Source organism: Eleutherodactylus coqui, chromosome 8 (genome assembly GCF_035609145.1).
Source record: "Eleutherodactylus coqui strain aEleCoq1 chromosome 8, aEleCoq1.hap1, whole genome shotgun sequence".
Lineage (NCBI taxonomy): Eukaryota > Metazoa > Chordata > Amphibia > Anura > Eleutherodactylidae > Eleutherodactylus > Eleutherodactylus coqui.
In genome coordinates, this window is record NC_089844.1 from 182,786,519 (window position 1) to 182,801,397 (window position 14,879).

Here is a 14,879-nt window from a genome sequence, read left to right on the forward strand (position 1 = left end):
TTTCTGGGGTCGGTACAATTACAGCAATACCAAAATTCTCATTCTTGCTTTAGGTTTTTTTCACTTTTCCACAATAAGACAACCTTTTTTGGAGGGAAATTATTTTTTTCTAAATCTCTGCATTCAGTCTTATAACTTTTTTTTTCTGTGTATGGAGCTTTGTGAGGGCTCATTTTTTTGTGTGGGGAGCTGTAGTTTTCATGGGTACCATTTTGGGATACACATGGCTTTTTTGCTCCCTTTTATTGCATTGTTTGGGGGGTTGTGTTTTTTAGGGGGAGGGTTTATGCTTTTTGCCATGCAGAATAAAAAGGGTGTAAACATTGTTGCACAAGTTGATACAGATATGACAAAACCAAATATTTTTTTTTATACTAATAGGGGAAAAAGCTGAAAAAAGAGGTGTTTTTACATTTTTTTTACATTTTTCTTTTTTGACCCTATTTTTAGCTTTTTACACTTTTCATATCTCTGTTGGAGATTTGTACCATAAGTGCTATGATCGTTATGATAAAGCATTGCAGGACTTCTGTCCTGGAATGCTTTATCGCTTCATCACTTGTATTAGTGATCATATGCAATGGCAAAGCAGGACGTCTGTTGCTGGCATCCTGTTGCAATGGCAACCCATCAGCCATCCGCAATTTCATTGCGAGAGTCCGATGACATCACAGAGGCAGCTTGCTCCCTCTAAACCCTTTACATGCCGCGATCTACATGGATTGCAGCATGTAAGGGGAATAGCAGCGGGGGTCGCTGTCCTGATGCACCCCCGCTGTTGCAGCAGGTGGCCGGCTATCAGTGACAGCCGACTCTCGCTGTGTGCGGGATCTCTTCTGATCTTGTACTATCCCCAGAGTATAAGTGTATGCTCTGTTGCATTAAGTACCCCTCTGCCAGGACGTACACTAATGCCCTGTGGTATTAAGGGTTTAAACTTGTCACAGACTTACATTACCCCTGAGATCAAGACAACCTGGAATAAAGAACAGAATATCAGTAGATACTAGAGATGAGCAAGCACCAAAATGCTCGGGTGCTCGTTACTCGGGACGAAATTATCGCGATGCTCGAGGGTTCGTTTCGAGTAACGAACCCCATTGAAGTCAATGGGCGACCCGAGCATTTTTGTATATCGCCGATGCTCGCTAAGGTTTTCATTTGTGAAAATCTGGGCAATTCAAGAAAGTGATGGGAACGACACAGCAACGGATAGGGCAGGCGTGGGGCTACAGGTTGGGCTGCATCTCAAGTTCACAGGTCCCACTATTAAGCCACAATAGCGGCAAGAGTGGGCCCACCCCCTCCCAACAATTTTTACTTCTGAAAAGCCCTCATTAGCAATGCATACCTTAGCTAAGCACCACACTACCTCCAACAAAGCACAATCACTGCCTGCATGACACTCCGCTGCCCCTTCTCCTGGGTTACATGCTCACCAACCCCCCCGCACGACCCAGTGTCCACAGCACACACCACACTATCCCTGCCAAGCCTTCACCTGCCCTCATGCCACGCCACCCTCATGTCTATTTATAAGGGCGTCTGCCAGAGGAACCGCAGGCACACACTGCAGAGGGTTGGCACGGCTAGGCAGCGACCCTCTTTAAAAGGGGCGGGGCGATAGCCCACAATGCTGTACAGAAGCAATGAGAAATCCAATCCTGTGCCACCTCCATCTGGAGCTGCACACGTGGGCATAGCAATGGGGAACCTATGTGCCACACACTATTCATTCTGTCAAGGTGTCTGCATGCCCCAGTCAGACCGCGGTTTTTTATAAATACTCACAGGCAGGTACAACTCCACAATGGGAATTCCGTGTGCACCCACAGCATGGGTGGCTCCCTGGAACCCACCGGCGGTACATAAATGTATCCCATTGCATTGCCCATCACAGCTGAGGTAATGTCGTGCTTAATGCGGGTGGGCTTCGGCCCACACTGCATGCCCCAGTCAGACTGGGGTTCTTTAGAAGTGGACACATGCAGTTACAACTCCCTGTGGACCTACGGCATGGGTGGCTCCCTGGAACTCACCGGCGGTACATAAATATATCCAATTGCAGTGCCCAACACAGCTGATGTAACGTCAGCTGTAATGCAGGTGGGCAAAAAATTCATTTGATTACACTGTAGGCGAGGGCCCCCAAAAATTGGTGTACCAACAGTACTAATGTACCTGAGAAAAATTGCCCATGCCCAACCAAGACGGCAGGTGAAATCCATTAATCGCTTTGGTTAATGTGGCTTAATTGGTAACTAGGCCTGGAGGCAGCCCAGTTAAAAAAAAAATTGGTTGAGGTGAAAGTTTCAACGCTTTAATGAGCATTGAAACGTATAAAAATTGTTTACAAAAATTATATGACTGAGCCTTGTGGGCCTAAGAAAAATTGCCCGTTCGGCATGATTATGTGAGGTTTCAGGAGGAGGAGCAGGAGGAGGAGGAGGAATATTATACACAGATGGATGAAGCAAAAAGGTCCTCGTTTTTGATGGGGATAGAGAACGATGCTTCCATCCGCGGGTGCAGCCTACGTATTGCTTAGGTATCGCTGCTGTCCGCTGGTGGAGAAGAGAAGTCTGGGGAAAACCAGGCTTTGTTCATCTTGATGAGTGTAAGCCTGTTGGCACTGTCGGTTGACAGGCGGGTACGCTTATCTGTGATGATTCCCCCAGCCACACTAAACACCCTCTCTGACAAGACGCTAGCCGCAGGACAAGCAAGCACCTCCAGGGCATACAATGCGAGTTCAGGCCACGTGTCAGTAGTTGTAGGGGGCAGAGGCGTCACGGAGGACGGTCGTGTGAACGGCTACGTACTCCCTCACCATCCTTTTACAGTGCTCCCGCCGACTCAGCCTTGACTGGGGAGCGGTGACACAGTCTTGCTGGGGAGCCATTAAGCTGTCAAGGGCCTTAGAGAGTGTTCCCCTGCCTGTGCTGTACATGCTGCCTGATCTCCGCGCCTCCCCTGCTATCTGGCCCTCGGAACTACGCCTTCGGCCACTAGCGCTGTCGGATGGGAATTTCACCATCAGTTTGTCCGCCAGGGTCCTGTGGTATAGCATCACTCTCGAACCCCTTTCCTCTTCGGGTATGAGAGTGGAAAGGTTCTCCCTATACCGTGGGTCAAGCAGTGTGTACACCCAGTAATCTGTAGTGGCCAGAATGCGTGTAACGCGAGGGTCACGAGAAAGGCATCCTAACATGAAGTCAGCCATGTGTGCCAGGGTACCTGTACGCAACACATGGCTGTCCTCACTAGGAAGATCACTTTCAGGATCCTCCTCCTCCTCCTCCGGCCATACACGCTGAAAGGATGACAGGCAAGCAGCATGTGTACCCTCAGCAGTGGGCCAAGCTGTCTTCCCCCTCCTCCTCCTCCTCAACGCGCTGAGACAGGAGGGTGCTCTGACTATCCAGCGACATACTGTATTCCCCCGGCTCTGTTTCCGAGCGCAAAGCGTCTGCCTTTATGCATTGCAGGGAACTTCTCAAGAGGCATAGCAGAGGAATGGTGACGCTAATGATTGCAGCATCGCCGCTCACCATCTGGGTAGACTCCTCAAAGTTTTGAAGGACCTGGCAGATGTCTGCCAACCAGGCCCACTCTTCTGTAAAGAATTGAGGAGGCTGACTCCCACTGCGCCGCCCATGTTGGAGTTGGTATTCCACTATAGCTCTACGCTGCTCATAGAGCCTGGCCAACATGTAGAGCGTAGAGTTCCAACGTGTGGGCACGTCGCACAGCAGTCGGTGTACTGGCAGATGAAACTGATGTTGCAGGGTGCGCAGGGTGGCAGCGTCCGTGTGGGACTTGCGGAAATGTGCGAAGAGCCAGCGCACCTTTCCGAGCAGGTCTGTCAAGCATGGGTAGCTTTTCAGAAAGCGCTGAACCACCAAATTAAAGACGTGGGCCAGGCATGGCACGTGCGTGAGGCTGCCGAGCTGCAGAGTCGCCACCAGGTTACGGCCGTTGTCACACACGACCATGCCCGGTTGGAGGCTCAGCGGCGCAAGCCAGCGGTCGGTCAGCTCTGTCAGACCCTGCAGCAGTTCGTGGGCCGTGTGCCTCTTATCTCCTAAGCAGAGTAGTTTCAGCACGGCCTGCTGACGCTTGCCCACCGCTGTGCTGCCACGCCGCGCGACACCGACTGCTGGCGACGTGCTGCTGCTGCTGACACATCTTGATTGCGAGACAGAGGTTGCGTAGGAGGAGGACGAGGAGGAGGAGGGTGGTTTAGTGGAGGAAGCATACACCGCCGCAGATACCACCACCGAGCTGGGGCCCGCAATTCTGGGGGTGGGTAGGACGTGAGCGGTCCTAGGCTCTGACTCTGTCCCAGCCTCCACTAAATTCACCCAATGTGCCGTCAGGGAGATATAGTGGCCCTGCCCGCCTGTGCTTGTCCACGTGTCCGTTGTTAAGTGGACCTTGGCAGTAACCGCGTTGGTGAGGGCGCGTACAATGTTGCGGGAGACGTGGTCGTGCAGGGCTGGGACAGCACATCGGGAAAAGTAGTGGCGACTGGGAACTGAGTAGCGCGGGGCCGCCGCCATCATACTTTTGAACGCCTCCATTTCCACAACCCTATACGGCAGCATCTCCAGGCTGATAAATTTGGCTATGTGCACGTTTAACACTTGAGCGTGCGGGTGGGTGGCGGCGTACTTGCGCTTGTGCTCAAACACTTGCGCTAGCGACGGCTGGACGGTGCGCTGACAGACATTGGTGGATGGGGCGGAGGACAGCGGAGGTGAGGGTGTGGGAGCAGGCCAGGAGACGGTAGTGCCTGTGCCCTGAGAGGGGGGTTGGATCTCAGTGGCAGGTTGGGGCAGAGGGGGAGAGGCAGCGGTGCAAACCGGAGGCGGTGAACGGCCTTCGTCCCACCTTGTGGGGTGCTTGGCCATCATATGTCTGCACATGCTGGTGGTGGTGAGGCTGGTGGTGATAGCTCCCCGGCTGATCTTGGTGCGACAAAGGTTGCACACCACTGTTCGTCGGTCGTCTGCACTCTCAGTGAAAAACTGCCAGACCTTTGAGCACCTCGGCCTCTGCAGGGTGGCATGGCGCGAGGGTGCGCTTTGGGAAACAGTTGGTGGATTATTCGGTCTGGCCTTGCCTCTACCCCTGGACACCGCACTGCCTCTTGCAACCTGCCCTGCTGCTGCCCTTGCCTCCCCCTCTGAAGATCTGTCCTCAGTAGGCGTAGCAAACCAGGTGGGGTCAGTCACCTCATCGTCCTGCTGCTCTTCCTCTGAATCCTCTGTGCGCTCCTCCCTCGGACTTACTGCCCTTACTACTACCTCACTGATAGACAACTGTGTCTCATCGTCATCGTCCTGCTCACCCACTGAAAGGTCTTGACACAGTTGCCGGAAGTCCCCAGCCTCATCCCCCGGACCCCGGGAACTTTCCAATGGTTGGGCATCAGTCACGATAAATTCCTCTGGTGGGAGAGGAACCACTGCTGCCCAATCTGAGCAGGGGCCCGAGAACAGTTCCTGGGAGTCTGCCTGCTCCTCAAAATGTGTCATTGTGATGGAGTGAGGAGGCTGGGAGGAAGAAGGAGCAGCAGCCAGAGGATTCACAGTTGCAGCAGTGGACGGCGCAGAACTGTGGGTGGACGATAGATTGCTGGATGCACTTTCTGCCATCCACGACAGGACCTGCTCACACTGCTCATTTTCTAATAAAGGTCTACCGGACCCATTAATTGTGCGATGAATGTGGGGACGCCAGAAACGTGCCTCTCTCCTAATCCCGCAGCAGTCGGCTGCGATACACCTGGATCAGGAGCTCGGCCTGTGCCCACACCCTGACTTGGGCCTCCGTGTCCTCGGCCGCGTCCACGTCCTCTAGGCCTACCCCTACCCCTCAGCATGCTGTATTACCAGTAATACAGAAACAGAACGCTGTAATTAAATGTGCTGCTTATTGGCCTGTGGTTGGAGGCTGACTTCGCTTACGGAATGCCAGGAAATAATTTTGCGCAAGCCTGTTGTAACACTTAGCTGGCTGCGTATGAATTTGGAGGACTACTACACCCAGCACAGACCCAGAACACTGAGGACAGTCACAGGCAGCCCAAATAGATTTTTTTCCCCAAATGTTTTTGCAAAGGCCCACTGCCTATATTCAATCAATATGTCTTCTGTCCCTGCCTCACCGCTACTGGCCCTGGAGTATGTCAAAGAACTGCAGAGTGTGGCACTGTGGACTGCAATACAGCGGTGATTTAACAGCCCAGACAGAGCCAGGAAATAATTTTGCGAAAGCCTGCTGTAACACTTAGCTGGCTGCGTATGAATTTGGAGGACAACTACACCCAGCACAGACCCAGAACACTGAGGACAGTCACAGGCAGCCCAAATAGATTTTTTTCTCCAAATGTTTTTGCAAAGGCCCACTGCCTATATTAAGTCAATATGTCTTCTGTCCCTGCCTCACCGCTACTGGCCCTGGAGTATGTCAAAGAACTGCAGAGTGTTGCACTGTGGACTGCAATACAGCGGTGATTTAACAGCCCAGACAGAGCCAGGATATAATTTTGCGCAAGCCTGCTGTAACACTTATCTGGCTGCGTATGAATTTGGAGGACTACTACACCCAGCACAGACCCAGAACACTGAGGACAGTCACAGGCAGCCCAAATAGATTTTTTTCCCCAAGTGTTTTTGCAAAGGCCCACTGCCTATATTCAATCAATATGTCTTCTGTCCCTGCCTCACCACCACTTCTGGCCCTGGAGTATTACTGCAGGGCGCAATGCTCTGCACGGACGATATACCAAAAAAAAAAAGTGCAACACTGCAAAAAGCAGCCTCCACACTACTGCACACGGTTACATGTGGCCCTAAGAAGGACCGTTGGGGTTCTTGAAGCCTAAAATACTCCTAACACTCTCCCTATAGCAGCTCCACCAAGACAGCACTTTCCCTCCTCTATGTCAGAACAAATCTGTGGCGAGCCGCGGGAGGGGCCGATTTTTATACTCGGGTGACACCTGATCTCGCCTGCCACTCACTGCAGGGGGGTGGTATAGGGCTTGAACGTCACAGGAGGAAGTTGTAATGCCTTCCCTGTCTTTGTATTGGCCAGAAAAGCGCGCTAACGTCTCAGAGATGAAAGTGAAAGTAACTCGATCATCGCGTGGTACTCGTCACGAGCATCTCGAACACGCTAATACTCGAACGAGTATCAAGCTCTGACGAGTACGTTCGCTCATCTCTAGTAGATACCTTTGTAGATATTTTCTTTTATAGCATTTTAAAATTCCCTTGACGCATCCTCATATCGGTCTGCACCATCATCCTAAATGGGCTATGCCCATTTCTTTAAGCAAGTTAACTGTTCGCCCACCTTAGAATCAAGTTCACAATACCTTCATGTGAGAAGTGGAAAATCTGTAGGAACTGCTTCAGAATCTTATGCATGAGGGAGACATTTCTGCAACCAAATTATGAGAGTTTAAACGACATTTAAAAAAAAAAAATCCGCTGCTAGTTTCACTGCCACTTATTATAATTGTTTCACAAATTTGTTATGTAAACATACTTTAGGGTGCGTTCACACGAGCGTGTTTTTGTGCGTACATACGCACGCACAAAAACACGCTTCTATTTGCAACAATGCATTCATTATGGTGTGTGCACTTGTCCGTACTTTGCAGGTGCGTGCTTACAAAGATAGGACATGCGTGCACCATAGGGAATGCACGCATTGTTTTCAATGGAGCAGCTGCTGCTGCTGGCGGCTCCATTGAAAACAATGGCCTGCCGACACCCCTGCATTCTTTTTCAGGGAAAGGCTTTACATATAAGCTCTTCCCTGAAAAATAAAAATTTTAGTGTCCCCCGTGGGGATGAAGAACACGTCTGCCGCATGCAGAAGAGGTTTCCTTCATCCCCACTAGTTAAAAGAATTCCCTGCTGCTACATCTTCCACATCTGTAGCAGATGCAGCAGAGGAATTCTTCAATTCTCTACCGCAGCTGTCACACATGTCAGCTGTGGTAGAGGATTCTGCTGCCAGCAATTGATTACAGGGAAGGGCTTTGAATATAAGCCCTTCCCTGAAAATCAAGTGAAAGTGGTTTAAAAAACAAAAAAAATAGATACTCACCTCCCCTCAGCTGCCAGGGCACAGACGCGTTTTCTCCTGCTGTCCCCTGCACTGTGGTGCTGATCTGTCAGCAGGAGGGGGTTTAAAATCCCCGCCTGCTGAAAAAGCTGAATGTGATGGGCTGAGGCTCTCAGCCAATCACAGCAGCTCTCCCCGAATGAATGACGGGCGAGAGCTGCCTGTGATTGGCTGAGCACCTCAGCCAATCACATTCAGCTCTTTCAGCAGGCGGGATTTTAAATATCCACCTACTGATAGATCAGCACCAGAGTGCAGGGGACAGCAGGAGAAGACGCGGCTGTGCCCCGGCAGCTGAGGGGAGGTGAGTATCTATTTTTTTTCTTTTTTAAACCACTTTCACTTGATTTTCAGGGAAGGTAGTCCACAGCATACTGAAATTTTTCCCAGCGTAGCGTCCAGCTATCACCATCCCAGACAGGGTAGGGCGCACCCCTTCGCCTACTCAGTAGTCCACAGGGTACTGAAATTTTTCCCAGCGCAACGTCCAGCTGTCCTCATCCCAGAAGGGGTAAGGCGCATGCCTTCGCCTACTCAGTAGTCCACAGAGTACTGAAATTTTTTCCAGCGCAGCGTTCAGCTGTCCTCATGCTACATGGTCGCTTCATAGTCACACCACCCTCATGCCTATTTATAAGTGCTGTAGCAAGCTGGGGTCTACTTGCCTGTGGATCGTCAACTTCCAGACAGGAATGGGCACCAGCGTGTAGAAAGACTCTCTGGAGACGTGGATTTTCTTTAAGCCTGGCTCCTGCCAGTCTTTATTCACAGCACAAACAACATAAACAGAGCCCATATAACATACTTCAGTAAAACAAAGTCCATATCCACACCCCACCTGGGTGTTGAGGTTGGGGTGGTCAACCCTGTCAACCTCCTGCCTTTTTGGTCTGCACTAGACCCCTCGGCTAGAAGCCCTCCCAGCTCCACTGAGCTGTCTCTCTGGCTTTCTGAGCCAACATCTCCTTGGGTGTAGCAGGAATGTACTCTTATATCCAACTTTCTGACCACACCTCTGGGTGTTTTCCTTTTTCTCAGGCACCAGAATGCCTGTCTTCAACAACCTATTCTAAAACAAAAGATTTTTTTACCCAGAGTGCAGGTGAACTCCTGAAAGATTTGTTTACCAAGAGTATAGGTGAACCCTTGAAAGATTTGTTTGTTAAGAGTGTAGTTGAACCCCTGAAAGATTTGTTTACCAAGAATGCAGGTGAAACCCTGAAAAATTTGTTTACCAAGAGTATAGGTGAACCCCTAAAAGGATTTGTTTACCAAGAGTGCAGGTAAAAACCTGGATGATTTTTTGAGCTGAGGCAAGTGATTGCTGAGGGTTTGTGCAGAGGCCTATGTCCTCGGCGCAGTGAAAGTCTGCCATGTTTGGACACTGATTTCTTCATGGTTCATGTCTTGTGGTTCCTTGGACTCACCTATGCTGTGGGTGCACACAGACTTCCCATCGCGGTCTTTTACCTGTCTGGCACAAAGACCCTGACTGACTTGGGTAGGGTGCAGAGTGCAGATGGCTTTCCCCTTGCGTTGTCGATGAGGTATCCGGCACCCAAACAGAATGAGTAGTGTGTGGACACATGGATTCCCCATTGCTATGTCACTCGCGGCACCTTGGGTCACACAAGATGTAGGCTGGGACCGAGCCTGACCCAGGCATTGTGGAGATGTGTAGAAGTGCTAGGCTGGCACCCGAGTCCCCTATATGCCCGCATTTGCTCGTGATAACTTTGTTACGGAGGTGGCACGGGATTGGAATGTTGATCGTACGTCAATTTATCATAGATTCTAAACAGCATTGTAGGCTATTGCCCCCCTTTCAAAGAGGGTCGCTGCCTGACCCTGCCAACCCTCTGCAGTGTGTGCCTCCGGTTCCTCCTCATGGCAGACGCACTTAGAAATAGACATGAGGGTGGTGTAGCTATGAAGCGAGCGTGTGGCATGAGGGCAGCTGAAGGCTGCGCAGGAAAACTTGTGTGCGGTGTGGACGCAGGGTCATGCGGGGGGTTGGGGAGCATGTAACCCAGGAGAAGAGGCAGAGGTGTGACCCGCAGGCAGTGATTGTCCTTGGTTGCAGGTAGTGTGGTGCTTAGCTAAGGTGTGCCTTGCTAATGAGGGTTTGTCCGAAGTAAAAATTGTTGGGGGTGGGGGCAGACTCTTGCCCCCATTGTGGCTTAATAGTGGGACCTGGGAGCCTGAGATGCAGCTATGCATGCTTCCCCTGCCTTCCCTATCCGTTTCTGTGGTATTTCCATGACTTTCAGATGTTTTCCAGAGTCTCACATGTGAAGACCTATGCGGAGCATTGGTCATATACAAAAATGCTCTAGTCGCCCATTGACTTCAATGGGGTTCGTTACTCGAAACGAGCTCTCGACTATCGCGGAAAGTTCAACTCGAGCAACGAGCACATGAGCATTTTGGTGCTCGCTCATCTCTATTTATTAGCTTTTGTAGCAGCTGACTGGCATTGGTTACTCCAGTTAAATCTACAATCCACTAGTATCCCCAGGTCTTTTTCCATATCACTTTTCCCTAGCTCTACCCCATTTAGTGTATATTGGTGACATCCGTTTCTCTGCCCATGTGCATAACCATGCATATATCAACATTAAACTTCATTTGCCATTTTTCTGCCTCCAGCTTATCTAGGTCCTTTTGTAGCCACACATTGTCCTCTATTGTATTAATCGTCTTACATAATTTCGTACCATCTGCAAATATTGATATTTTACTGTGCAGTCCCTCTATCTTACGTGTTGGTGCCCGCTCGAGTCCTAGCAGGAGTGGAAGCTGGTCCAGATGAGAGTCTTGGCAGGCCTGTAATGGTCCAAGGTCGTCTTGGACATGGTGGAAGACCTCTTGGGGTGGTTGTTTTCGCTGTCATCACTGGGATTCATGCAGATTTGGAGGCTTGGAAAGCCTCATCTAGGGATGTTGCTGAGCAGGATCTTCCTTTGTGTTGAAAGATGAGGGTGAAGGGGAATCCCCAATTGTATTTGACATTAACCATTTGGGAGTGCTTGGGTAACTAACTAGTGAAAGCAATTTGCATTTCACCAATGTTGTATGGGCAATATCTGAAAAGAATTGGACTGCAGTAGGAAGGGCCATCCCTCTTGCTGCTGCCAGAAACTAATCTCAAACTTCACAGTAGTGCAACTTTAGGTTTGGATTGGATTCTATCCATCCATAATAGCTGATGATCCATGTTGGGAAAGAGAGCAGAGAAAATAGTTATCACTGTCTTCTTCAAGGCTGTCACCATCTTGGTGAGGTCTCATATCCATATGTTGTCTCGCTGGGATTGGTTTTCTAAATCTTCGCTTTTAAACTCCAGAAGATCTAATCTGGCCTCCAGATTGTTGATACAGTGTTTAATATCTTCCAGTGGAACCACAGTATCGTCCTTTTTGTGTTACAGCTCATGAGTTCTTTGACCTAGGTCTTTTATCCGGTCAGCAATTCTCTAACTGCCAAAGAAAGTTCTTCTTTGAAGATTGACTTCATTTGTAATAGAAGTGCCGACTAGGGCCCTGTAAGGGCTAGAGATGTTGGTTCTGGATTTTCTTGCCAGAGGGAAATGTGACACATTTGTTTTGATGTGACCGGACTCAGCGGGTCTGAACTTGCATGGAATTCTGCTTAGGATCACGCTGCAAAAAGTTCCGGAAGTGTGCCCATGTTTTATTTTGTGAATCTCTGGAGGTCTTTCCATTTGTCCTGTTCATCCTTGTTGTGACGCAAGTTGAAATGCATAGAATGAAACCATGCTTAGGAAGTGCAGAGGTCCGGCCTGGATGTGGTCTAGTAGAACATTAACATATCTTCCCTAGATCACCCCTGTGTCACACTTAGAAAACAGGGGGTAGGCATATTCTATGGCATTTGGTGGATATATGTGAGATCCCGTGGCACTGAAAACAGCAGCATGGAGAAATTGTATATAGGTTAAACCTTAGAGGGTAAATTGCGACCCCACAGATATCTCTGGGAGATCAACGTTCTATCTTACAAGTCTCTGTTATTACACTACAGCACACACATGGTAAGGAATGATTGTACATTTCAAGCTTTCTTCTTGCAGGGCATTGTGGCATCCTGTTTCTGGTGCTATTGCCTGTGCCAATCTCTTCCTCCTCCTGCTTGTGCCCTTTTAATTGTAGGACCAGAGGCCTTGTAGGCCAAAGGAGGTCTCCCCCCTTAACCAGCTCCACTGCTAGTTAGCTTATTCTTGCCGCTGGAAGTGCTCCCGCTGGGCACCCTGGCTGCGATGGAAATGCAGGCCGGGGATTTGAAGGCCTGATTAGGCCACATGGAGCTGCAGGGCTTCCTTACCACACTGGCGGCTTCACAGATTTCTTCCTTATGTCGCCAGTACCAAAGGGGGGAGCAGCGCCACTTCTCCTCAGAGTTACGGCGGCCCAGATCAGGCTGTGGCGGCGGCAATGGGCCTCCCTGTCATGGCCAGCATTTCCAGAATTCACTCACTTTGTCACAGATACAGAGGCCTGTTGAGGTGGTGAGCTCCGTTGTGGACTCCCTTACTGCCAGGGTCTCCGAATCTTCTGTCCTGGGCATCAGCAGAAGCTCCCACAGAGTGTGCCTCCGGTCACCTGCTCCCTCAAATTGAGGCCGAGGATGTAAGGTCTTTGTTAGAGACCTATCTTCCAGTAGACCTTAAAAGGTCTTAAACTTCACCTCCTACACAGAGAGGCACGGTGCGGGTGTAAATCAGGCTATTAGCAGCTCGTACAGGGATGGATTATAGGGGGAGGGGGTTAGGGTCTGATGGCAGAGCTTCTCTAGACACGCCTTGCCGCTCTGCTCGCCAAACCACGCACTCAAGGTTGAAAGCAAATTGGTAGGAGAGCGCCCAGGCAATGGGCAATATAAAGAGCTATAACAGATATCAATTAAAGCCTCAAGAGATATCCACTAACAAGTGGAGAGCTGCAGATCCCCAATAAAAATCACCAGACACTCCAAGGAGGTACCCAGGGAGCAAAGAACAAGGCAATGTACCCCAATCGTAGCATAGCAATACCGCTATAGTGCTTGGAGAATAGACATGGGTGGCAGTATAAAAGTCTTAAATGAGCAGAGTCAGCCTCTTACAAGCTAAACACAGGCGTAATTACAAAGGAAAGGAAAAGTATCAGTTTTTTCTTTATGCATGTTTCATTCATTCCAGTGAGTGGCTCATAAAAAGTGTCAAAAACATTATGGAAACAGACAACTTTAGTTAATTTTTCATTTAGTTACCTTTTTTCTCTTTTTTCAGAATGTTCTGAAAAAATGAGACGATACTGAGAGAATTTGTTCTTCTTGGACTTTCCAGTGACCCAAAGACACAAGTTGCACTTTTCATTATCTTTACATCAGTGTATGCAATTATTTTAATTGGAAACTTTTTCATCATTGTTCTAGTCCTAATAGATGCCAACCTTCACACTCCTATGTATTTCTTCCTTTCCAACCTGTCTTTTCTGGATCTTTGTTACTCTACTTCTACTCTACCGAGAATGTTGAGGGATTTATTGTCAGTTAATAAAGTCATCTCTTATGGTGAATGTGTAGCACAAATGTACATTTCCCTGTCTTTAGGAGTATGTGAATGTGTTCTGCTTGCTGTTATGGCCTATGATCGTTATGTGGCTATATGTTATCCACTGCATTACACCACCATTATGAGTAAGATGGTCTGCATTAGACTGGCAGTCGGTACATGGATATTTGGATTCTTTCTGCCCATTTTCAATGTTATGATGACATTTAATGTTGACCTATGCGGACACAACAAAATAAATCACTTTTTATGTGAAATGCCAGGAGTATTGTCACTGGGCTGTGTGAACCTAATATTTCTGGAATTAGTCATTTATGTTTCTGGAATAATTATATTACAATAAAGGTTACAGGAATCAGGAGAATCTTACATTAATATGATTCTAAGTATCTTAAAAATTGCATCATCATCCGGGCGGAGGAAGGCCTTTTCCACGTGCAGCTCTCATATGATGGTTGTAACAATCTTTTATGGATCAGCAATGGCTTCTTACATGAAACCTAGATCGAGTTCTCTTCCTGCCACTAATAAAGTGTTTGCGTTATTGTATTTTATTGTCACACCGATGTTAAATCCCATGATTTATACCCTGAAAAACAATGATGTGAAAGCTGCATTTATGAAATTGATTAAGAAAAATAAATTTTTCTGATAATTATTATTTCCAAAATACAATAATGATTTCTATTGCTACTATTATATATGCTTCAAATGTAGTTTTAGCCGCTATAGCTTCATAGTAACATAGTAAGTTAGGCTGAAAAAAGACATGTCCATCCAGTTCAGCCTATTACATCCTCCCAATGTTTATGTAGAGGGGAAGGCAAAAAAAACCCCCCAATGACGTAGAAGTCAATTTTTCTCATTTAAGGGTAAAAAAAATGTCTTCCTGACTCCAAGTCTGGCAATCGGAATAATCCCTGGATCACCGACTCTTCTGAAGTAATTAGTGACTAGAACATATACTATTATAACACTCAAATAAGGTGTCCAGGCCCCTCTTACACTCTTATCAAATTTGCAATCACCGCATCCTCAGGCAGAGTTCCATAGTCTCACTGCTTTTACAATAAAGAACCCCCTTTGATGTTGGTGTAGAAACCTTTTTTCCTATAGAAGAAGATGATGCCCCCTTGTTACAGTGCCAGTCCTTGGTATA

General features: G+C 48.5%; 1 protein-coding gene across 1 annotated transcript; it reads left to right on the plus strand.

The window, feature by feature from the left end:
- The first annotated feature begins 11,360 nt into the window (after positions 1-11,360).
- Positions 11,361-14,372, plus strand: LOC136578063 (olfactory receptor 2B2-like). The gene is made up of 4 exons (XM_066577972.1): positions 11,361-11,423; positions 11,597-11,663; positions 13,582-13,871; positions 14,073-14,372. Exons 1-4 carry the CDS (start codon positions 11,361-11,363, stop codon positions 14,370-14,372), a joined length of 720 nt encoding a protein of 239 aa, XP_066434069.1.
- Positions 14,373-14,879: the final 507 nt, after the last annotated feature.